The sequence below is a fragment of the Xenia sp. Carnegie-2017 genome, unplaced genomic scaffold (genome assembly GCF_021976095.1).
Source record: "Xenia sp. Carnegie-2017 unplaced genomic scaffold, XeniaSp_v1 HiC_scaffold_25, whole genome shotgun sequence".
In the NCBI taxonomy this organism is placed as follows: Eukaryota; Metazoa; Cnidaria; class Anthozoa; order Malacalcyonacea; family Xeniidae; genus Xenia; species Xenia sp. Carnegie-2017.
Genome location: NW_025813488.1, coordinates 1723924 through 1750660, shown reverse-complemented (window position 1 = coordinate 1750660; position 26737 = coordinate 1723924). Strand labels below are relative to the sequence as shown.

At 37.3% G+C, this 26737-nt stretch overlaps 1 protein-coding gene across 1 annotated transcript in view; it reads left to right on the top strand.

Moving 5' to 3' along the window:
* LOC124453780 (dynein axonemal heavy chain 7-like) overlaps positions 1-26737 on the top strand; it is a 67013-nt gene that overhangs the window by 4886 nt on the left and 35390 nt on the right. The window contains 38 exon segments of the mRNA XM_047004634.1: positions 1035-1160; positions 2514-2633; positions 3182-3365; positions 3767-3946; positions 5093-5161; positions 5594-5740; positions 7479-7532; positions 7633-7760; positions 8451-8470; positions 8473-8528; positions 9280-9363; positions 10951-11042; positions 11044-11089; positions 11335-11397; positions 11469-11552; positions 12456-12592; positions 12758-12893; positions 13978-14241; positions 15078-15226; positions 15876-16007; positions 16116-16170; positions 16601-16687; positions 16806-16912; positions 17195-17391; positions 17519-17661; positions 17950-18106; positions 18225-18280; positions 18641-18919; positions 20029-20131; positions 20290-20417; positions 21285-21368; positions 21447-21575; positions 21647-21745; positions 22500-22634; positions 23149-23262; positions 23654-23803; positions 23876-23965; positions 25789-25881. Of these exon segments, the coding sequence (XP_046860590.1) occupies positions 1035-1160; positions 2514-2633; positions 3182-3365; positions 3767-3946; positions 5093-5161; positions 5594-5740; positions 7479-7532; positions 7633-7760; positions 8451-8470; positions 8473-8528; positions 9280-9363; positions 10951-11042; positions 11044-11089; positions 11335-11397; positions 11469-11552; positions 12456-12592; positions 12758-12893; positions 13978-14241; positions 15078-15226; positions 15876-16007; positions 16116-16170; positions 16601-16687; positions 16806-16912; positions 17195-17391; positions 17519-17661; positions 17950-18106; positions 18225-18280; positions 18641-18919; positions 20029-20131; positions 20290-20417; positions 21285-21368; positions 21447-21575; positions 21647-21745; positions 22500-22634; positions 23149-23262; positions 23654-23803; positions 23876-23965; positions 25789-25881 (4477 nt within the window).

Below are 26737 nucleotides of genomic sequence, written 5' to 3'. Positions count from 1 at the left end.
TGCAGTTTACCATCGAAATTGAGATGTTTTCACATGATTGTAATGGACGGCAGCTGTTTGTATGAACTGAGTTGACTTGACTAGAGAAAAAATTGCACAACTTAAAATTCTAATTATAGCTATTTTGTGAGAAATTATAGTTTATCGTGACAGTAACGTTTCGTCTTTACACAAAACATCGTCAGACTAGAAATTTAAATGTTTAAGGTGGGCGTTTGTATATATATATACAGTGTGGTGGGATACTCAGATACTGAGATATAAAAATGACGCAATTTTGGAATAGAATGGTTTAGAATATGTGATTTGATTTGATGTGATGTGATGTGATATGAAGTTAGGTTATGTGATGTGATGTGTTTTGATGTGATGTGATGTGATGTGATATGAAGTTAGGTTATGTGATGTGATGTGTTTTGATGTGATGTGATGTGATGTGATGTGATGTGATGTGATGTGATGTGATGTGATGTGATGTGATGTGATGTGATGTGATGTGATGTGATGTGATGTGATGTGATGTGATGTGATGTGATGTGATGTGATGTGATGTGATGTGATGTGATGTGATGTGATGTGATGTGATGTGATGTGATGTGATATGATGTATTATGTGATGTGATGTGTTTGATGTGATGTGATATGATGTGATGTGATGTGATGTGATGTGATGTGATGTGATGTGATGTGATGTGATGTGATGTGATGTGATGTGATGTGATGTGATGTGATATGATGTGATATGATGTTAGGTGATGTGATGTGATGTGATGTGATGTGATGTTGTGTGATGTGATATGATGTTAGGTTATGTGATGTGATGTGATGTGATGTGATGTTATCTGATGTTATGTGATACTGCTAAGTCAGTACTACAAACAAAACATCAAGGTTTTCGAGTACTAGAATTAATTTGATAGATAGAAGTTTTAATTCGTATAAACATTGCCGCCAATAAGCTGAATTGCGTTCATAGGGTTAAAAATCAGGATTTTTAATAATCTTCCTCACTGCATGTTTATGCTTATGTTTAGACTTTCTCAAGTCCCAAAACCATGGAATAAATCTTACAGATCAGCATGTGTTGCAATAGAGGAAAACCTCTTCGTCACAAATCCAACCATGGCTGGCGTTTTAGATCTCTGGCACAAATCTTTTGGGTGAGCGATCTTTTAACGTAATGTTTCTCGGTTCAGCTAGCAATACTGTAGTATAGTTTACTAGGCGAAGGCAATGTTTCACAGTCCAACTTTCTTCTGTGTTGTAGTACTTGTATTTTTATTTCAACTTGCATTACTATGGTATAGTTTACTAGTCGTAGGCAGTGTTTCACAGTCCAACTTTTTTCTGTGTTGTAGTACTTGTATTTTTATTTCAACTTGCATTACTATGGTATAGTTTACTAGTCGTAGGCAGTGTTTCACAGTCCAGCTTTCTTCTGTGTTGTAGTACTTGTATGATTATTTCAACTTGCATTACTATGGTATAGTTTACTAGGCGAAGGCAGTGTTTCACACTGCAACTTTCATTCATTCCCCACTAGCACACAGCAAATACCATGTTATATATTTTTATTTATGCATGCGAAGCGATATTTTTCGATTTCCAGAAATTTGATTGGCCGACTCAGCGTGCAGCTTTTTACGATATATGGCCCGTGGGTATAAGTGATATTTTTCACAATGTATTTGTTTGCGTAGTGAATTGTAAATTTTTAAAATTGATTTAAAAGCAATATAAATTGTTTAACGCGTAGGCAAAGTGTATTCAGATGAAAGTCATCACAGCAAGAGTGAATTTTACTATCCAGACGAAGCGAAGTTTGAAGAAATCAATCAATTTTAGTCTCTACATCAAATTGCGTTGGCCATTTTACAACGCGAATTTCTTTATAATAAAAATAAAAAAAAATAAATATGTTATTTACCTTAGGTTGGTCCGTACTTAAAAAATATTTTCACTGGTTTTAAAAGAGTCACTCGGTCCCGCCCGAGCCCACCAGCCGGTAAATAACATATATACATATATTGTGCCACCTTTTCTGGCATCTTGCATTGCAATGATTTGGTATACAAGTTGAAAGTCAGAATACATCGCGTTATGTATCTTTTTTGCAACCAACACATATTAAGTCTATGTTACACGGTGTAGCATGTTCAACGTCCAATGAAACATTTTTAACTATTGTTAGTTGCAGGTACATGTCAGAGTATAGTCCAACATAAATATAGTTTTTATTGCATCTCAACTTTCAAACAATGAAATTTCAACTTGCCACTTGCAGCGCATATCAAAGTAATGGAAACTGTGACAACATTATGCCTTGTCACTTTTCATAAAGATTCATTTATTGTCCATCTTTAATTTATTTCATGACGCAATTACTTTACAACGTAGTGCTCCATGACGTAACGAGGTGCATGACGTACGTGGTGCATAATGTAATGTACCCGATGACAGGATGCAGTCCATTATGTAGTACGCACGTTAATGACGTATTCTGTTTATGGTAGAACGTTCAGACTGGTGGACATTGAAGACATTAAAAGTCGATCTGAAGCTCTGGAGCTTGCTGTGTTTCAAAATATTGTGATGAAGCACATTGAAATTGCAAGGGAAACGTTAACAAAAAAGTAAGTTGAGTACAGTAGAGTAATTAGACCGCTAGTTTGTAGCCAGCCCTCGAGTTAGTAACCAGCCCGCATGCTAATAGCCAGCCCTCGAGTTAGTAGTAAGCCCGCTAGTTAGTAGCAAGCCCTTAAGTTAGTAACCAGCCCGCATGCTAGTAGCCTGTTCTCAAGTTAGTAGCAAGCCCTCGAGTTAGTAAGCAGCTGCATGCTAGTAGCCAGCCCTCAAGTAGCAAGCCCTCAAGTTAGTAACCAGCCCGCGTGCTAGTAGCAATCCTTCAAGTTAGGTCGTGGTTTCGTGGTATATAAACTTTGGATGATTGGCAATGTTTGTTTCTTTAAAATTCTGTTATTTTTGCAGTGAGTAAACTGAAGAAAATATGCATAGCGCGGCTAAACTTGTTGGCTGGCCACGCCAATAGTTGAGACAAATTTAATTCGCTCCTTTAAGATCATTAAGACAATTGTAAACTTTCCCTGTTCTAAACAGCTTTTCAACTTGAGTTCATTGTATTTAAAATGCTTGTTTAAAAAGCGTTTGGTGCATTCTTTAGATGGTTCCCGGAAGTCCAAAACATCTATTATCAAGGAAATAAGCGCAAACTAGTTCCCAGTAATCAAAACTCGCGTCGCCTAGAGGCTTTCTTTTCAACAGCATCGGTTCTGATGACGAATCAACTCCAGAGTCTTGCATTACTCTCCATACATGATTACACAAGTCTATTTTGTCCACCGAAGGTACTTTAATATTACTGGTTAACGTAATCTTTTATGAATTTGACTCGACTTTTGAAGAGTGTGAAAAACAGTGTCCTTTAACCCTGGTCCTAACTTGCGATTCAAGCATAGGCACTAGCACAAGATGATCCAAATTCTCCGTTCTTCTTAAACTTATATGTGCTAATGCTTGTGCTTATGGCATTTTATTGCAAGCGAGGGCACTTATGCTTATGCTTATGTATAGAATAAAACATATTCGGAAATAGGAAACCTTGTAAACTTAAATTCAAGTTGTAAAACAAGACAATTTAAACTGTAACATTTCGGTTTTATGTCAAAATTATCATTATTTATCAACTCCATTTCTCTTCCATATTATGCTTCATGTTCCTGCTTATCTTCGCGAAACCTATTCACAGGAGTCCACCAGAGTTTTGGAACATCCGGGATTTGTAATGAGACTCGTGCTCGATGGTGACGTCATCAAGTTTGAGCCCAACTTCCGAGACTTCGAGATTGTTCTTATCAATGTCTACGATGTGATGTTAAAGGCCGTCACGATTGTACCTCGTGTTGAAACAAAACTCTACTCTGATGGGGTAAGTTTGGTCGCCATTGATGATGACCTGGGATTAAAACTTCAACGCGATGAAGTAAAAGGATTTTTGCATCAGATTACGTACACATCAGATTTCTATAATATCGAATTACCAGCGTATTGGATTTTCAAGAAAAATTCTTGGTGTGCATGTACGTCATGACCGCCATGTTGGATGATTTCGATAATGTCATCCAACATGGCGGAAATCGATTGTTTTTTCCTCACCAATGAGTGCAAAACAAGTTGTAACCGTCACTATGGTAATCTGATAACCCGAAGCCGGTGACATGCAGTTTTTGAAGTGACGAAAAAATATGATTTTGTCACATCTATAGACCTGGGTTGACGCATGACAAAAAAAAACAACTTTCGGCAAGACTAAAATTGCATCGTGATTCCTTTTAATGAACTATAAATTATAAACTTCAACACTTTAAAGTATAATTTCACTTGTTATTGTTAACATCTACCAGTAACATAAACTCGATGTCATCTGCCATAACCAGTAACATAAACTCGATGTCATCTGCCATAACCAGTAACATAAACTCTATGTCGTCTGCCATAACCAGTTACATAAACTCGATGTCATCTGCCATAACCAGTTACATAAACTCGATGTCATCTGCCATAACCAGTAACATTTACTTGATGTCATCTGCCATAACCAGTAACATAAACTCGATGTCATCTGCCATAACCAGTAACATAAACTCTATGTCGTCTGCCATAACCAGTTACATAAACTCTATGTCATCTGCCATAACCAGTTACATAAACTCGATGTCATCTGCCATAACCAGTAACATTTACTTGATGTCATCTGCCATAACCAGTAACATAAACTCGATGTCATCTGCCATAACCAGTAACATAAACTCGATGTCATCTGCCATAACCAGTAACATAAACTCGATGTCATCTGCCATAACCAGTAACATAAACTCGATGTCATCTGCCATAACAAGTAACATAAACTTGATGTCATCTGCCATAACCAGTAACATAAACTCGATGTCATCTGCTAAGCAAAGCTCTTCATCCACTTCTTTGTCATTATTTGCAACTTCAATATCATCGCATCCTTTAAATTTCCTTTTTGAGTCTCAAAATTGCTTTGTCTCTACTTTACAATACTATATAGCTTGGTCACAAGAAGGCGTCGTTAAAACCGATTATATTGGAAGAAATTCTCGAAGATGTAAAATCTAAGGTATTTTTATCGAGTCATTTTTATATATTATTACGTATCAAATTTCATTTTCTACAGGTGGCCGGGAGAGGAGGTTTCTTCGGTTGTTTTGGTAGAGTAAGATTTGCGATGTCAGTGAACAACAAAACATCTGTCAAAAGTGTACTGGATTCGGCAAAAATGTGTCAGTTCAACTGTCCCTGACACATTGAACTAAAATACATGGAACGCTACCTGTAATAGAAAAGCCTGATAATTTTTTGAACCCAAATCTTACACTCAGACACGCGTGTGTAGTTCAATCAATTTTCACCCCGTGAGGGAATCTCGAAACACTACACACGCGTGTCTGAGGGTTAGATTTGTTTTCAAAAAATTATTAGGCTTTTCTATTACTGGTAGCGTTCCATGTATGTTTGTTCAATGCCCTAACATTATGATAACGTACTTTAGGTACGTGATGTGGTGAATCGTGAAATGGTCGGACCCCAGGAACATTTAAAGAAGTATGAAAAGTACTCCGACTTAATCACGAGAAAAGCTGACGCAGAAGTGGAGCAATTTCTTCTGGAGGGACATGAGTTCGAAAGATTCGTTGAGGTTTGCATGATGTATTTTCTATTTAGTTTGTGAGAATGCACGCAAAACGTTCATTGGATAAAACACGGCACAAGTTCGCTCGAGCACAGGAATGAACTTTGGAAAAAAAGTGTTTGGTCGGTTTCCATAAAACATAGACATCGTGTAATATTTCTAACATTTTATGACGTCATTTAACGTCGTCCAAATGTTTCTAGTCTTTCTAATGTTTTATGACGTCATTTAACGTCATCTAATGTTTCTAGTGTTTCTAATGTTTTATGACGTCATTTAACGTCATCTAATGTTTCTAGTCTTTCTAACATTTTATGACGTCATTTAACGTCGTCTAATGTTTCTAGTCTTTCTAACATTTTATGACGTCATTTAACGTCGTCTAATGTTTCTAGTCTTTCTAATGTTTTATGACGTCATTTAACGTCATCTAATGTTTCTAGTCTTTCTAACATTTTATGACGTCATTTAACGTCGTCTAATGTTTCTAGTGTTTCTAATGTTTTATGACGTCAATTAACGTCGTCTAATGTTTCTAGTCTTTCTAATGTTTTATGACGTCATTCAACGTCATCTAATGTTTCTAGTGTTGCTAATGTTTTATGACGTCATTGAACGACGTCATAAAGTTTTCATAAAACATTATAAACATTCGACTTTCTTGTCTAGAAAAGAATTTAGAGAATTATTGTAGAAAGAAAATAGCCGGGCAGTTGCTTACTCCTGCTGTTTAATCTGTCGTTACTTTCTGCTTATGCAGCTGCAGATTACATCTGACACACAATGATCGCACACGAGTGTCAGATGTATAGATCCTAGGTAGCTTTGTTGTCTGCGGCGAGTGTCCGAAAGTAACTGCAAACTGTGGTTATTGAAAGAACTCGTGCACAATTAAGAAAAGTATAAAGTTTGATTTCTCCCATGACATTTTGCAATTTTGTCCAATCGGAGTTTTTGTGCAATTCATTTGAATGAATAAGAATGAAATTAGCGCAGTTCAGGGCCAACGAAAAATTGTTTTTCGACTGTCTGCGAAAAAACCCAACCATACAGGCATGATACAGCCTAGGAAAATTAATAGATATGTCGGATAAATTGACTAGATCAAATATGCTTGCAGCTTATTAGGTCATCTTTTTTGTTAGAGAAATAAGTTGAAGTGTCTCAACAAGCAAGCATTTCAGCTGTTATCACATTTAATATTGCAAGTACTTGTTACTGGTTGTTTAGTGGAAAACATCAGTTTCCTCATTTATTTTTCTCTTCCGTCTGTAGTTCCTGGAAATGTATAAATTGATTCTACTTTTCCGAATGTGTCAATCCAAGATGGTTTGGGGTGGGGGGGGGTGGGTGATGTGCGTTGTTTGTGTGTGTGTAAGGGGGGGGATGTGCTCTAATTTGAATTTGATTTCGGTGGCTACCTGTTGCCGTTACCATTTTATTATGACGGGAAGATTTTTGAAAGTGTGCTCCATTAAACACTAATGGCAAATTCTTTTGCTTGGTTGTTTGGTATGTTAGTATTATGTCGGAAAATTGGCACCCATCCTTTGCCTCCCATTCCAGTCAAACCAAAGCTAGGAAATGTCTTGCATCCCTCCACACCCTTCCCACACCTCCCCTTCCAGTTAAATCAAGGCTAGGAGGGTTGCGTATCCCTCCCCACCCTTTCTCTGAATCCATCTTCGCCCTTCCATCTTCAGAGGGTAAAAATGCATAATTTTTTCTGTCCTTCTTTCTTCAGAAGGTGGAATATTACGCCAAGTTGATAGATGACATAACGTACAACTCTCAAAAGGTAAATATCGTTTGGTTTTTTTTTTCTCTGACCGAGTGGTGTTTTCTTCGTTTTGTGTCGGTCATTTTATAATGCAATGTTTACGAGTGTATTCATTTAGATAATTCAAGTCGGCATGTTTGAGTTGCACTGCGATGAATTGGTCCGCGGTCTCAGCAAACGAGCTGATGGCTTAAGAAGTAAATTACTACAGAGAATGATTAAAGATCATCAGTTGATGAACAAAAGGTAACGCTGCTGGCTCTTTTGTTTCTGTACCGTGGGCACAGGCGATAAGAGATATGTGGCCATGTTTGAACCCATTGTTAAACTTGGCTAGTCTTTGGAAAGTGTGTACTTCATACACTTTGCCGTTGGGGGATGCCTCGCTCTTAAAACCGAAACCTTTGATAATTTCGTATATCTATCTAAACACAGAATGCACGGTGTATTAATTACAAACTTAGATATGGCGCTGAACAGCGTCATGGTGAATGATAATTGAGCAGTTTTAAAAAAATTTGTCAAAACCAAAATAAAGAAAACTAAAAAATTAAATGGCAAAATGCTTTCTCATCAGTTGTCACGTCTGCTTGAATGAAAACAAAAATTTACTTTTATTATGAAGACACGATAATTTTATAGTTATCCTCGTTTTGGTTTTCAACATTTCTTTTAAGAACAACTCAATTGTCATTCACCATGACAAACACGCTGTTCATAGCAATATTTAAGTCGGTTAATTACAAACTCAACTATATCGTTACCAACAGGGTGGGTGGGTCTATGTGAGTTTCCATCAGGCAAGGGAAGCAAAGCAACAAATTGACCTCCACTCCAATTGGATTCTTGAGAGAATGAATTGTTCATGAAAAACATCCATGGTTCTTTTGTTTCGGAAAAAAACAACACAAAATGCTCATTGCTTTGTTTGTTTAGGCTTTGTGAAGAGTACGAAAAATTGCTGAAAAAGCTTTGACTTCGCCTGCAAACACGGAGCATATGATGGAACTCATGGTCAGTTGTGTGCATCTTTGAAAAAAACACCTAGTGTTCATATCTTCTGATTTGCGCTTGTTTTCCAGTTTCACCTTTTCGATCATATCACTAAATTTTTTCTCATGAGCTTAGACTCTCCCACCTGCTTTATGTGGTTGCAAACTTCAGAACACGGGGGGGAGTGTTTAAGCTCATCCGACCGATTTTGATAAAAAAAAGTACATATACATTGTCACACTGATTTGACTCTACAATATAGCTAGTGCTTGGAGACAATGGGATACTATTGCGAGCCTGGCTCGTAACAGAAGTTATATATGGTTTCAACATAATGTTACATATTTATAGATGTAGATCGTCCAGGTCAGTAAAGTCGTAAGAAGGACTGTCGATGTTGATGTTGACTGACGTTTCGAGAACCGTAGCGGTAGTCATCTTCAGTGTCAGGTGATAGACTGCTGCTGTGGTTGTCGAAACGTCAGTCAATACCAACATCAACATTCCTTCTAAGGACTCCACTAACATGGACGATCTGCATTGGACGTCCACATGATGTTGCTTCGGGAGCCTTTTAACAAATCTTAAGCTATTTCCAAAAGGTTTGATAAAAATTAAATCTACCCATCGCAAACAAGGACTTACAATGACTACAAAGTAACAGTCAAGAACATCACACCTTTCGTTGATTATTGTTTCGTACGTATAGAAATATTTTGACACTTCATTGGGTTTTGTGCTCAATTTTAACCTGCGTTTATTTATTTTGTAGAAATTCGTCGAGAAAGTTGAGAACGAGACGATATTTGAACTGGAAGAAAAGTTGAGCGAAGCGAAAAATCGCTTGGTGTTTTTGGTAGGTAGTACACAGCTGTTATTTCTAATGTTACCTCTCTAAAGGCCAAGAAACACTATTGCTGTCGTTAGGTCGTTGCTCAACGACATGTTTGCCTGGTTACCAACAGTGGTTACCAAGCCTTGTCGCTGTGTGGTTTCAACACCGCCAGTAAATTCGCTGGAGAACGTGAAATCGCTGTGTCGCTGAGACAAAATTCAAAATGGTGTCTTTCGAAGAAGCTGTAATAAATAGTTTTTAGTCTCATCTTCTTCTAATTCGTTTAAAATGATGGCTAACAAAGTAGCGCGCAATGCTTCGTTAGCCGCCATGTTTGAGAAAACCGCGAAAACCATATTTCCTGTCATAAATGCCATCGAAATTTGATCTCTTCGCTCGCCTTAGCAGCGACAGTCTTTACATCATTTTTACATCGCTATGTCGTTATCTCGCTGAGTGGTAACGACCTAGCGACAGCGATAGTGTGTCTTTACATCATTTTTACATCGCTATGTCGTTATGTCGCTGAGTGGTAACGACCTAGCGACAGCGATAGTGTGTCTTTACATCATTTTTACATCGCTATGTCGTTATGTCGCTGAGTGGTAACGACCTAGCTACAGCGACAGTGTATCTTTAAATCATTTTTACATCGCTATTTCGTTATGTCGTTGAGTGGTAACGACCTAGCGACAGCGATAGTGTGTCTTTACATCATTTTTACATCGCTATGTCGTTATCTCGCTGAGTGGTAACGACCTAGCGACAGCGATAGTGTCTTTACATCATTTTACATCGCTATGTCGTTATGTCGCTGAGTGGTAACGACCTAGCGACAGCGATAGTGTGTCTTTACATCATTTTTACATCGCTATGTCGTTATGTCGCTGAGTGGTAACGACCTAGCTACAGCGACAGTGTATCTTTAAATCATTTTTACATCGCTATTTCGTTATGTCGTTGAGTGGTAACGACCTAGCGACAGCGATAGTGTGTCTTTACATCATTTTTACATCGCTATGTCGTTATGTCGCTGAGTGGTAACGACCTAGCGACAGCGATAGTGTGTCTTTACATCATTTTTACATCGCTATGTCGTTATGTCGCTGAGTGGTAACGACCTAGCGACAGCAACAGTGTGTCTTTACATCATTTTTACATCGCTATGTCGTTATGTCGCTGAGTGGTAACGACCTAGCGACAAGGCTTGGTAACCATTGTTGGTAACCTGTCAAACAAGTCGCTGAGTGGTAACGACCTAGATACAGCGATAGTGTGTCTCGGCGTTAAAACACGTGGACGGGTTTTCTTGGTGAGAGTGCAGGAGGTGCCACCCTCCAAATATGAGATTTCACCCACTAAATAAGTTGCTCACCCTTCTAAGAAACATTTTAACCACCAAATTTTTAGCAAAACAAATCAGTAGCACAGCTGAACTGAGTTTCTCTGGGTAATACAAATGAAATGGAAATTTATTCAACCCTCCCTCCCCTAGTAATCCCTCGCTCGAAAGGTAAATAAAACAAGTAAAATCTCAGGTGGCCAAATAAAGGAAATACGGTATTCAACTGTTATCGTTTCCCTTTTTTTATGTTTTTAAATCTTCAGGTGGATTACGCATCGTTTTCTCCCGGAGATATGCGAATGAACAACAACGTATTCCAATGGCATTTCCGAATGAGCGAAGTGTTTGAAGAACACAAAAATAACTAATGCAAATCGAATACAGTATGAAAATAGCTTAAAGGTACTGTACACCGTAACTTGCCTTCAATGCAGTGGCGCTTCCAGATCGTTAAAGTGTGTGGGGAGACTCTTGTATGCATGTTTTAACCCCTATAAAAAAATTATTCAAAGATTAAAGTGAGACTTCAAACGCAACTCATATGAATACTGTACCCCAATTATCGCGCTGGCTGCGCAACTGCTTCGATTAGGTGGAGTTTGTTTCAAATGAGTGCATCGTGATTTTGTAATCTCGCGATATTTCAGATGAGACGTGAAAGATTCGTGGAAGAGTTGGAAGGTTACAGTAAGCAATTGGAAGAATTTCAGGTAGCAAAGTGAGCGACAGCTTCGAATGGATGATCGATCGACATTTGATATGTCGTCTTTCTTTTTGTTAGACGTTTGGTGAACTCGCTGAAGTTGGAAGATATTTCAAAAAGGCTCAGGCTTTGCATGCTCGATTGGAAACTGCTGCTGAAAAAGTGAGTTTTTTAGGCATATTCTTTTTTACTTATGTTGTTTTTGGACTGTTTTTTTTCAACGGGTTGTGTTGTAGAACTATTACTTCTAACAAATTATCTTGCATACTGTTCTTCTGACACATGATGTTGAAGGACTTTCTCTTCTTAAAGATAATACTGCGAGACTATCCTTCTTACAGACGATCTTTAGGGCTTCCCCCTTTTACTTGATGACGTTGTGGACCTCTTCCTTTTAAAAATTATTTTGTTTAAGACTGTTCCTTTTAACAATTGATGTTGTGTAACACTGTTCCTTTAAACAATTGATGTTGTGTAAGACTCTTCCTTTTAACAATTGATGTTGTGTAAGACTGTTCCTTTTAACAATTGATGTTGTGTAAGACTGTTCCTTTTAACAATTGATGTTGTGTAAGACTGTTCCTTTTAGCAATTGATGTTGTGTAAGACTGTTCCTTTAAACAATTGATGTTGTGTAAGACTGTTCCTTTAAACAATTGATGTTGTGTAAGACTGTTCCTTTTAACAATTGATGTTGTGTAAGACTGTTCCTTTTAACAATTGATGTTGTGTAAGACTGTTCCTTTTAACAACTGATGTTGTGTAAGACTGTTCCTTTTAACAATTGATGTTGTGTAAGACTGTTCCTTTTAACTATTGATGTTGTGTAAGACTGTTCCTTTTAACAATTGATGTTGTGTAAGACTGTTCCTTTTAACAACTGATGTTGTGTAAGACTGTTCCTTTTAACAACTGATGTTGTGTAAGACTGTTCCTTTTAAAACATAGTGTTGTAGGACTGCACCTTTCAACAGATAATGTTGTAGGACTGTTCCTTTTAGCAGATGATGTATAAGAATTTATCATTTCAACAGCTCGCATTTTCAACTAAGTTCATTTCTTCAGATGCAATCGTTTAACGATGAAGAAGAGGCTTTTGGTTGGGAATTGACAACATACCCTCAAAGACAACAACTGCAGAACACACTAACGCCATTCCACAAACTGTATGAAACGACAGTCGATTTCCTGAACAAGCACAGGTATTTGACGGTGATTTTGTTAGCATTCAAGCGAAGTTTCCTGCCTTGTTTCAAATATTCAAACTTTTGAAGTATTCCAAATGATATTTTTATCAGTACGTAAATTTGAAATGATGAAAAACAACAAAGTATATTAGGCGGTTAGCGATTAATTCATGTGTTTAGGGAATGGATGGAAGGTCCTTGGGGATCATATGATCCAGATGTAGTTGATCAAGAGACAGGGAACTTTTGGCGCGGACTGTACAAGCTAGAGAAACAGTTCAACGACGTACCCAAAGCGCAATTCATAGCTGTCAGGGTTAGTGTGGATAGTATTATTATTTTCTTTAAAACTTTTCAACACTGCGTGCGTGGAGCTTGGTGTTAGCGCTTATTTACGGTTATGTTGAGCATTTGAAGACTGGTTTCACTATTGGTTTATCACGATAAAAGCGATAACGATAACTTTTATTCGCAATGGTTGCGCGATTAGACGTGTTGCTTACATTATGTCGGATGGCGATTATTTTGTGAAATGGCGTCTGTAAAAAACACGATCTGGTAGTAATTGCAGTAGCTTATGTTTTATGGAGGCGACGGAGACGCCGTAGAAAGGCATCGAAGAAAAGAAAACAACGTTTTTAGATTCGCCATCTTAAATTCCTAAATTTTCATTCAAGATGACGTCATTTTGGTGATTAACGCGAATAATTATCAAAAATTTTTGATATTTTATCGCGATTGTTAGTCGCCGTTTATTGCGATTATTACCACGTTCTCATATGGGATTATCCCGATTAAAGTTAATCGTTGTCGCGTTTGTCGCGTTAAACCAATAGTGGAAACCAGGCTTAAGATTACCATCGTGTACTTATAGAGCTCTAGTCAGAATTCTTTTTATCTTGCTTTGTGTAAATAATATTCCCTTGTAGAAATGGCCAAACTCAATATACGAGTTGGTGTCTTGTACCTTTGGGCTTGTGCTGTCACCTTGGAGGGAAATGAGGTTTATGTCCCCCCTCCCGATTGTTCACATGACCAATTATGAGAAATTTTATGAGAAATAGGGGGGGAGGTGCACAATGAATCCAATATCAAACAGCCGTATTACTAGTTGCTTCTTGTAAACAGGAACAAAGCGCTGTGAATATTTTAAACGACAACGTTCGAGCAACTAAGTATGTAACATTGAGTCGAATACACTTGTTAAAACATCTAACAGAAAGCTGCTTTTCTAAAAACGTGTGGTTTTGCATTGTCCTAAAACAAAAATTTGCATGTGACAATCCTTTATTGGGCTCTCACAACTTTGCCGTTTGCATCGCCCCCCTCCTTGTCTGAACAATCTGTCTGCTTTACCGAGTTGGGTTTTCTTTATGTTGATGTGGATGAAACTGTTTCAGATGAAAGACAAAGTGGAGGAGTTTAAAGGGCATCTGCCATTGGTTCAGGTGATGTTCAATCCGGGTCTCCGTGATCGTCATTGGGAACAAATGAGCGACATTATGGGCTTCAGCATCTATGGCGGCGAAGACATGAATCTCGCCAAAATGGTCGACATGAAAATCGAACCTCATTTGTCGAAATTCGAGGGAATAAGCGAAGCGGCAAGTAAAGAATTCTCGTTGGAGAAAGCAATGGAAAAGATGACCAATGAATGGGATGATGTAAGTCCAATGATTTCACGTAATTAATATGCTATGTGTCTTTTATTGTTATTGTGTGTGATGTAGGAAAGTCAAATCATTACACTTTGTTAATATGCTCTATATCTCTTATGCACAAATCTTTAATATGCGATGTAAGTCAAACATCAACTTCATAATCATCCTATGGATCTAATACACATATCCAATTAGAATTATGTACATGTCCTGGTGGCTGCTTAGGCATTTAAATACGCGGCGGGAACGTCAGCGCTCATTCCTGCGTGGAGTACAGAGTACTTCATGTTGTGGTTGTTCACTTCAGTAGGAAGCGCGGCGGGAACGTCAGCGTTCAATCCTGCGTGGAGTACACAGTACTTCATGTTGTGGTTGTTCACTTCAGTAGGAAGTGCGGCGGGAACGTCAGCGTTCAATCCTGCGTGGAGTACAGAGTACTTCATGTTGTGGTTGTTCACTTCAGTGGGAAGCGCGTGACTTGGAGACTGTAGTAGTTGAAAATAAGACGAATTGATCTTGAGTTTGGGGCTCTTTATATAACATGGGAAATCCTTTTGTTTGTTTTTGTATAAGACCTACACTCGCGGTTCGAATTTTCCGAGAAGATCCTACCATATCCAAAAATTTGTATTTTAGTAAAACAGAGTAAAACAAAAGTTCACTAGTGTTCTCGTCTTTAGCATATAGTTAAATCCAACACCAAAACACCAAGTGATGCACAATATTTTCTTCATAGATGGGAAGAATATCTTCACTAACTCACAAAAATTTTCACTAACACACAAAAACTATTCATCTTTTTATCCTCAGTACATAATCCATCAATGTGCCATTTATAGATGATGTTTAACTTCATTCCATATCGGGAGACTGGGACACACATTCTATCAGCGATTGATGAAATACAGACATTATTGGACGATCAGATTGTAAAGACACAAACTATGCGAGGATCGCCGTTTATAAAACCCTTCGAGACAGAGATAAAGTACGATTTGAAGGAATGAGTTTCAAGATAATGCATTGCGCGCTTGTATTGACCTACCTATATCTGATACAGAGTTTTGAGATTGTTTTTCTACTTTTTTTGAACTTAGCTCTTGTTATATCTTAATTTCTTGATTTACCGCACTTTGGCGTTGATGGACCAGACTTGGTAGTAGAAATGGACACATTGAGTGACGTAGCCAACTCGTTAAATGCCGGGAGGTAGAGGGCATATTCATATATATATTTATATTTATATATATATATATTTATTTATTTATATATATATATTTATTTATTTATTTATTTATATTTATTATATATATTTATTTATATTTATTTATATTTATATATATTTATATACATATTCATATTCATATATGTATATTAAGTTAAAATCGATTGTTTTCTACAATTAAAACATGAATTTGTGCCCCCTCCTTTTTTCCTAATTAACGATTTTGCTACGCCTTTAGACATATTCAGGCATTAACAACCCAATATACTGTCGTTTTTGGATGCCCTAAAAATAGCTATCTCTGCTGGCTGAGCGCGCAAAGCATTACCTTCACACTCATTCTTTAAACAGTGACATTACGAAGCATAAAAGTGATCATGTTCTTTGCATTGATACGAATATTTGATTACAGGGAGTGGGAAGCGAAGTTGGTGCTTCTTCAAGAAATCTTGGACGAGTGGCTGAAAGTTCAGGCGACCTGGCTTTATTTAGAACCGATATTTAGTTCCCCTGATATAATGGCTCAAATGCCTGAGGAAGGACGGTAGGTTGATGTGGTATCAGAGATTTTGGTCAAACCATCATTTCTCGAGTATTTCGTGATTCGTTGTATTTCCTCACTTTTCTTCTAATGTCCTCTCTTCCGTTTCAGACGTTTTACAACGGTTGACAAACATTGGAGGGAGTTGATGAAACAAGCTCTGCAGGTATGTGTGTGTGTGTTTCCACGCTGTTTTTTATTGAGGAACCTTATTGATTGCCTTTATTACATTGTGTGTGTTTCCAATCTGTCTTTTATTGAGGGACTATTTTTCATTGCCCTGTTTACGTTGTTTGTGTGATTCCAATCTGTCTTTATGTTGCTGGACTTTATTGATTGCCTTGTTTACATTGTGTGTGTTTCCACTCAGTTTTTTATCGATTGACTATTTTTTATTGCCCTGTTTACGTTGTTTGTGTGATTCCAATCTGTCTTTATGTTGCTGGACTTTATTGATTGCCTTGTTTACACTGTGCGTGTTTCCACTCTGTTTTTCATTTATCGGGATTTTGTGATCATGGAACTGCAACATAGGATGATTATCCTATGAAAATTGCAACCGATTCAACCTTAAGAAATTCGATGGAATGTTTTAGGATACACACGTGTTGGCTGTGACAAACATAGAAAATATGCTCGAGAAACTAAAGAAATCCAACGAACTCTTGGAGCTCATTTTGAAGGTATAAAAAACGAATAAATCGGGACGCTTTCTTCGCGAGAAAGGCATCCGAGCAAAAATTTACGGGACGCCATTTTTCCCGACAAGTATTGATTCATCTATTCCGTTTTATTGTTCAGGGTTTGAACGAATATTTGGAAAAAAAGCGCTTGTACTTTCCTCGCTTCTTCTTTCTATCCAACGACGAGTTGCTTGAGATCTTGTCCGAGACCAAAGATCCCACAAGGTATGGATGTATGCCACATGGTTTTGTATGTTTGTTTTTATATAGGCGGCCAAAAATTATTTGTATCTATCCTTACTTGGTCTGAAGTTGTCGAGCATACTAACTACGCCAATTCTTTACTATTTTTCGAGCAAACTCAATTGCTCAAAAAATTTGGTTGCTTGAAAATTCTGCCAGTCGCATGTAGCGCTGCTATCTATGATCAAGTCATCTTATTACTTACCCTAAACTCACCTGTTCCATACACTTTCTTTCCCTAATGTAATGTCTATCTCCCTGCAGGGTTCAGCCTCATTTAAAGAAGTGTTTCGAGGGTATTGCTAGCCTGCAATTTACCGACATACTTGATATAACCCACTTGAAGAGCTCCGAAGGTGAAATCGTCGAACTCAAGGACGTTATCTCGACTGCAAAAGCCAGAGGACAAGTGGAAAAATGGCTTCTTGAATTACAAGAAGATATGTTGGCTAGCGTCAAAAGGTTGGAGATATTGGATGTTCTAGCTTAGATATCTCTAGCCTGAGTTTGACCATTAAAATAAAAGATTGAATGCCGTATTTGATCTCTAGATGTAGGTATCTAAACACTCTAACTTTTGATCTTCCCAGGTCATCATGGAATCCATCGAGGCTTACAACAAAACAGAGCGAGTAGTCTGGGTTCGAGAATGGATGGGGCAGGCCGTACTTTGCGTGAGCCAGTACTATTGGACCGCGGAAATACATAAAGCCATTCTCGGGGGATCCAAGGTAGGAAATCCTATTCTTGCCGTATAGTTAACACCTAATTTTGTACAGCCGATGTAAAATAATAAAGATGCCAAAAACAATTGCTGATTCATACACTTTTCCAAAACTAATTTTCAACTCTAACTAACACGTTACCATCTCCCACCGATAGTATTGCCAATCTTTCTATAAACTGACTCGAAGCGTTAATGATTATTCTCTGGGTTGTTTACAATGCGTGGTCAAGCGATGGAACTTTCTCTCTCTCTCTCTCTCTCTCTCTCTCTCTCTCTCTCTCTCATTCTCTAGGCGTTAAATGACTACCTTGAATTAAACAATAGTCAGATCGACGACATTGTCGCACTCGTTCGTGGCAAACTCTCAAAGCAAAATAGAGCAACACTGGGCGCTTTGGTTGTACTGGATGTGCACGCCAGAGACGTGTTGGCGCAGCTGGCAAAAGATGGTATACAATTAAAATAAAACATTAAGAAGATGAGAAGTCCGTTTAATGCATTTAGGATATTTGCATCATTACTGGTCGAGTAGAGCGTGTTTCAAACTTTTTTCTTGCTCTCTTTCAGGTGTTGAGAATGAAAATGACTTCAACTGGCTAGCACAACTTCGATACTACATTGAGGTAAGAGATGTCATAAAAGTTTGATCATGCCATAGCAAAGTAAGACATGACTTTAACTGGCTAGCAAAACTGAGAGACTACATTGAGGTAAGAGATGTTTGTGGACAGAAACATCAATTTAGTGAATTTTCTAAGATTTCCCCCCTAAAAATGTTTCTCCCACCGAATATTTTCGACTCTTCGATTGAACCCACCAAAACTTTACTCAAGTTGGTCAAAAAGTGTTGGCTAAATCTGGTCGTGGATTGGTCGATTACTAATTGATTTATTCGTAGCGTCCTCTTCACGGAATGATGTAGATATTTTTGATCTAAATTATCGAACGTTACCACGTGATCACATCTTACATTTCACATGTAGGAAGGCAATATGACCACTCGTATGATCAGTGCTCAGCTTCATTATGGTTACGAATATCTTGGTAACTCTGGACGTCTTGTCATCACGCCGCTGACCGACAGGTGTTACCGTACCCTGTTTGGAGCGTTGCAGCTGCATCTGGGTGGGGCTCCGGAGGGTCCTGCGGGTACTGGTAAAACCGAAACCACGAAGGATCTGGCCAAGGCTGTCGCGAAACAATGCGTCGTGTTTAACTGTTCCGATGGCTTGGATTATATCGCATTGGGAAAGTTCTTTAAGGTATGTTCTGTTCATTGATGACAGGAACCTTTAATTTGAGAAGGTTTCATGAAAGCATTATTCAGCGTTGATTGTACAAGTGCTTGTGTCCTCAAAAATCTTTCTTTTCTAAAGCATCGCTCTCTTGTAGAGCTCGAGGCCTGAATACCTAGGTATCTCTTGAACAATGTGCTCAAATTTTTTTTTTGTTTTTGCTACTGTACAGAACCTAAAAATCAGTTTTTCAACCTCGCCTTCTCCACGATATTCATCGATATACACATGCATATTCTGTCTCTGACTTGTGACGACAACGTATTTTTTTACCTTTGTGTAACAGGATTTGTACAAACCTTGAATGTCCTTGAAAGTCCTTGAATTTATAAAGAAGTTCTTAAGAATCTTGAATTTTAATTTTTGAACAAATTGTTGTGAACATTAGTTTCTTTTCCTGAAGTAGAGATGAAATTTTAATCTTTGTGTGGAACCTTTGAAGCAACCAACCAACATGGCGGGCTTCGCGTCCCATGGACAAGCACTATTCGTTCACGATTCGTTAAACAAGTTTTTTGTTTTTATTTTCAGAAACGTGTTCGATAATTTCTAGCGTTTGTGATGTTTTGCATGAAATTCAAGGTTTTATTCTTCCTTAGATTTTCTAAAAACTTCACGTGAAAATCCTTGAGAAATGTCTTAATTTCATTACTCTTACATTGTGCAAACCTTGGTAGAGTTGAAAGCCAGCGCAGATGATTTAAATTTACCTCTCTTCTACAAGGGATAAGGCTAAGAAAATGAATAAAAGTTGATCATAGCGGTGATGGTGGTGATCAAACTATCTAGCTCAACGCACGCTCGCCGAAGACGACGTGTGATGTTTGTGGTGACTCCACAGACTTTCTTATTTCCAAGCGCGCATGCGTGTCACTCTTGATGTGTGTTGGGGGTGATTTTTGGTACCACGATACTTTCAATTGAAAAATACTTGGAAATCAACGGTCTCAATGTCAATTGATTTTCAACTATCATAAATTGTCGAGGAGCGCTTGGGAAATCGAATGTTTTATAACAGCGCATAGCATTGTGGGGTTTGGTGAAAATATTGAATAAATTTGTTCGCCTTGTTCCAGGGTTTGGCATCATGTGGAGCTTGGTCTTGTTTTGATGAATTCAACCGCATCGATCTTGAAGTTTTATCTGTCGTTGCTCAACAGATACTCACAATTCAGATGGGTAAGATAATAGTCGAACATTTGTAGCTAGCTATTTGGCCGCTGAACAATTGTATGTATTCATTTTACTCATGTTTTAACTAGCTATAACCGTTATAGTTGTGTCGATTGTATCACATGAGCAAATTTATGTTCATACACATTTCATGTTGTTTGTAGGTATCAACTCTGGCAATGACACGCTGTTGTTCGAAGGAACTGAGATCAAGTTGGATCCATCTTGCGCTGTCTTTATCACTATGAATCCTGGTTATGCTGGAAGATCTGAACTTCCTGATAACTTAAAGGTACGTGTCAAATAGTTTTTTGTGTGCAGTTCTGTCTAGTTTTGTTACCTCTTCTTCTATATTGGTACCTCTACTGCTACATTGTTACCTCTTCTTCTATATTGTTACCTATACTTCTGCATTGTTACCTCTTCTTCTATATTGTTACCTATACTTCTATATTGTTACCTATACTTCTATATTGTTACCTATACTTCTATATTGTTACCTATACTTCTATATTGTTACCTATACTTCTATATTGTTACCTATACTTCTATATTGTTACCTATACTTCTATATTGTTACCTATACTTCTATATTGTTACCTATACTTCTATATTGTTACCTATTTATATTGTTACTACTATTATTTATTTATACTATATTGTTACCTATTATATATTATTACTATATTCCTTACTTTCCTATACTTCTATATTCCTATATTTATTTTCTATATTGTTACCTATACTTCTATATTGTTACCTATACTTCTATATTGTTACCTATACTTCTATATTGTTACCTATACTTCTATATTGTTACCTATACTTCTATATTGTTACCTATACTTCTATATTGTTACCTATACTTCTATATTGTTACCTATACTTCTATATTGTTACCTATACTTCTATATTGTTACCTATACTTATATATTGTTACCTATACTTCTATATTGTTACCTATACTTCTATATTGTTACCTATACTTCTATATTGTTACCTATACTTCTATATTGTTACCTATACTTCTATATTGTTACCTATACTTCTATATTGTTACCTATACTTCTATATTGTTACCTATACTTCTATATTGTTACCTATACTTCTATATTATAAAATACATATCGATATATTTTTCTTTATTGTTACTTTACAGGCTTTATTCCGAAGTGTTGCGATGATGGTTCCTGATTATGCCCTCATTGCTGAAATTTCCCTATACTCTTACGGTTTTGTCAATGTAAGCCACCAAATATTATGCTCTCTGTAATGAAACATAGTTATTGTGTTTTTCACCTTTCAATGTGTTTTAATAAAGGCGAGACCGCTTGCCGTAAAAATTGTCACGACGTACACTTTGTGCTCGGAACAACTTTCCTCGCAACATCACTATGATTACGGCATGAGAGCTGTGAAGTCCGTTTTGACTGCTGCCGGAAATCTCAAGGTACAAGTATATATTCCTTATATTTCTCTCTTCAGTCTCCCACTCTCGATAATCTTTGTTTCACTTATCAGTTGAAGTACCCAGATGAGAACGAGGAAATTCTCATGCTGCGGTCAATCAACGATGTGAACTTGCCGAAGTTTTTGTCTCATGATTTGCCGTTATTTGAGGTAGGTACTGTGAATCTTCACTTGTCTGCTTCAAGATGGATCGGTGGGAATTAGTATGGATTGTTATGGTTGTGTTACGATGGGGAGTAACGATGGGTATGATGGGATGTTTTTACAGTTTTTATGCTGCAGGATCAATGTTGCCCTAAGAAAGCTTCCTGATAGCCAGTGCAAATACGAAAAATATCTTTTATTTCTTTTGTAAAGTAATGCAAACAGACAAAGTTAAAAGCAGGTTTTAATTTTTCTGAAATTTTCATGAAGGTATTCATGATTGATTTGCAAATTCTCTGATTGATTGATTGAGTTTGAGCTCATATAGGTTTGCAATGGCTAATGCAAACACAGCTATTGACCAATCAGAGCGCGCGTTTTATTGTTGTTATTGTTTTATACAAAATAGTTTTGTCAAACTAAGTGGGAAAAAGGTTTTGTGTACATGCGTATCCATCTACAACTTGTTTTATGTACATGCGTATCCATCTACTACTTGTTTTATGTACATGCGTATCCATCTACTACTTGTTTTATGTACATGCGTATCCATCTACTACTTGTTTTATGTACATGCGTATCCATCTACTACTTGTTTTATGTACATGCGTATCCATCTACTACTTGCTTTATGTACATGCGTATCCATCTACTACTTGTTTTTCACTGCTAAGGTTATAGCATTCTTAAGTGGAAGTCGACAATCAAGCGTTTACTTGTTTTCAACACAAAAAAAAGCCATTTATGTTTTTGTTCTCAGGGTATCACATCTGATCTTTTCCCTGGTATTAAACTTCCCAAGCCTGACTATACAATACTCACCTCTGCAATCGAGGAGAACTGTGCTCAAATGAATCTTCAAGTCACCGATGTTTTCCTGACTAAAATACTTCAGGTAATGTTGTCCTTGGCAAAAATCTCGTAAAATTCAACCTTTCCTATACTGGCGTGCTTGGTTTTGTAAAAAGCTGCTTGTTTAGTTGCATTTTGGATGTAGCTAAATGATTCTAGTTTTTTTTGACATCGAGACTATTCCATTTGACTTCGTCATTGTTCCACATGTGTCCCTGTGGGTGCTAGAGGGTTAATGTATTGATCCATATAATAACGTAGGAATGGCTATTTTAGATGAAGTTAATTTAGGATGAGGATTTGAATGTCGGCTTTTGTATTTCATATTATATGGATGGACATTTTTATTTAATGACAGGAATTTTAATGCATTGTTGGGTATTTTAATGTATGGATACGTATATATATCTATATGTACCAAATGTGTACCTATATATACCTATATGTACCTATTTATACGTATTTATACCTATATGTACCTATTTTCTGGTTTTTTATACCTTCATATATAAATCCGTATCTATGGATGAGGTTTTAATGTATGGATGGGGATTTAGATTTATGAAATGATGATTGTTCGTCATGGGTTTATGATTGTCGGCGAACCTTTTGGTGGCAAGACAATGGCCTATAGAGTACTTGCAAAATCTCTCACCGATATTGCTGAAAAGGTATGTTGAAGCCTTTTAAAAAACTATTTTTGACAAAAGGTAATCGCGAAGGCTCTTTCTTCGAAGTGTCTTTAAATACTATCCCAGTCTTTGTTCATTTTTCACGCTTAGGAAAATTGCCACGCTTTCTTTCGCTTAATGATGGATGTAATGAAAGGGAGGGGGGGAGGGTTTATGTCTTTAGATGCTTGTGATGCGATGTAAGGAATGTATTGTTGTTGGACGTTTTTTTATTTGGGAGATTTTATGTCTAGGAGATCTATAGTTTGACTTGATTGAATTTATGAATTCTCGTCTGACATGCGCCAGAGATGAAGAAAAATACATTGTTATAGTAATTAAGCTCATATCGTTTCGATCATTCAATTTTCTAACTTGCACATCTTTTCAGAATCTCATGGATGAAAACAAAGTCCAGATCGTTGTTATTAACCCGAAGTCCATCACGATGGGTCAATTGTATGGACAGTTTGATCCTGTTTCCCATGAGTGGTCCGATGGAGTGTTAGCTGTCAATTATAGAGCATTTTCATCATCTCCTGTACGAACTATGTCACTCTAATCCCTTTACTATACAGATAATGACGTCATTTATGATTTTTGATCTTTTTAGAATCCAGACCGTAAATGGTTAATATTTGATGGTCCTGTTGATGCCGTCTGGATTGAGAACATGAATACAGTGCTGGACGATAATAAGAAGGTAATCTAGGGTGTCGCTAGTACTTTCCGTTTATATACCTTGATATATACTTATTTGTATCTAGTCACTACTCTGTTGCTTTTTCAGGTCGAGAGCTACGAAACTTTTTTTCGTGTGTAAATTGATATTAACGATGTTTAGATTGCCGACTTTGTCAGGATATAAAACATTAAGCATTCTTTCTATGGGGCTTCTAACTAGGGCTGCAGCTGGAACTTTGTGGGCAGGGAAATATTCATTCATTCTATGGTGCTTCTAACTAGGGCCGCAGCTGGAACTTTGTGGACAGGGGAGAGGTTGAATATTCATTCATTCTATTGGCTCCTAACTAGGGCCGCAGCTGGAACTTTGTGGACAGGGGAGGGGTTGAATATTCATTCATTCTATGGGGCTTCTAACTGGGAACGCAGCTGGAACTTTGTGGACAGGGAGGGTTGAATATTTATATACGTAGTTGTGCCCGACATTGCTCTTTAGAAAGTGAATTGGCTGTCAAAGAAACTCAACTGAACATATGAATATTTAACACACTCCCATCCCAGTTAAAGTTCTAGCTACGGTCCTTGTTAGAAGCCATGAACATATGAATATTTAACACACTCCCATCCCAGTTAAAGTTCTAGCTACGGTCCTTGTTAGAAGCCATGAACATATGAATATTTAACACACTCTCATCCCAGTTAACGTTCTAGCTACGGTTCTGGTTAGGAGCCATGAACATATGAATATTTAACACACTCTCATCCCAGTTAACGTTCTAGCTACGGTCCTGGTTAGGAGCCATGAACATATGAATATTTAACACACTCTCATCCCAGTTAACGTTCTAGATACGGTTCTGGTTAGGAGCCATGAACATATGAATATTTAACACACTCTCATCCCAGTTAACGTTTAAGCTACGGTCCTGATTAGGAGCCATGAACATATGAATATTTAACACACTCTCATCCCAGTTAACGTTCTAGCTACGGTTCTGGTTAGGAGCCATGAACATATGAATATTTAACATACTCTCATCCCAGTTAACGTTCTAGATACGGTTCTGGTTAGGAGCCATGAACATATGAATATTTAACACACTCTCATCCCAGTGAACGTTCTAGCTACGGTTCTGGTTAGGAGCCATGAACATATGAATATTTAACACACTCTCATCCCAGTGAACGTTCTAGCTACAGTCCTGGTTAGGAGCCATGAACATATGAATATTTAACACACTCTCATCCCAGTGAACGTTCTAGCTACGGTTCTGGTTAGGAGCCATGAACATATGAATATTTAACATCTCATCCCAGTTAACGTTTAAGCTACGGTCTGATTAGGAGCCATGAACATATGAATATTTAACACACTCATCCCAGTTAACGTTTTAGCTACGGTCCTGGTTAGGAGCCATGAACATATGAATATTTAACACACTCTCATCCAGTGAACGTTCTAGCTACGGTCCTTGTTAGGAGCCATGAACATATGAATATTTAACACACTCTCATCCCAGTGAACGTTCTAGCTACAGTCCTGGTTAGGAGCCATGAACATATGAATATTTAACACACTCTCATCCCAGTTAACGTTCTAGCTACGGTTCTGGTTAAGAGCCATGAACATATGAATATTTAACACACTCTCATCCCAGTTAACGTTCTAGGTACGGTCCTTGTTAGGAGCCACATAGAATAAATAATTAACGCTTTATATTCTGACAAAGTCGACCAACCAAATATCGCCAATTTATACCAGAAAAACTGCTGCTGCGCTGCTTTATCGTTCACTTATGTGGTGTTTGTTATTTAAACATTAGATTGTGTTTGATTTTGTAGCTTTGCTTGAATAGCGGTGAGATCATCCAATTGGCATCGACCACGAATCTCATGTTTGAGCCAATGGACCTTGAAGTTGCATCGCCCGCCACTGTAAGTCAATCTTATCTAAATCTTGATCACTTGTACCTCTTAAATCAATCTATTTTGAATGTCAACACCACCCGCTGTAATGATTTAATATAATCTAAATCACATCAGTCATACGAAAGTCAATCTCATCTAAATCTTGATCACGTCTACCTCTTAAATCAATCTATTTTAAATGTCAACACCACCCGATGTAATGATTTAATATGATATGAATCACACCAGTCATACGAAAGTCAGTCTCATCTAAATCTTGATCACGTCTACCTCTTAAATCAATCTATTTTAAATGTCAACACTACCCGCTGTAATGATTTAATATGATCTGAATCACACCAGCCGCCGTAAGTTAATCCGATGTAAAACTGGATCTTGTCAACCATCGTAAGTCGATGTAAATCTAAATCCTAACATCATCCACTACAAGAGGTTTTCTAGAGAGAATTCTTGATATCATCAATTACCAAAAGTATATCTAAAAGTAAAGAGTACATCAATGATTTTGACAAAACAAAATGATCCAATGTATATTTATCAAATGACTATACTTCACTCGCACATTTACGCTATATTCTCACTCTAGATACATATACAAGTATACACAACATATAAGACAATATTCTCACTCTAGGTACATATACAAGTATATGCAACATATAAGAAATTATTCACTCTAGGTACATATACAAGTATACACAACATATAAGACAATATTCACTCTAGGTACATATACAAGTATACACAACATATAAGACAATATTCTCACTCTAGGTACATATACAAGTATACACAACATATAAGACAATATTCACTCTAGATACATATACAAGTATACACAACATATAAGACAATATTCACT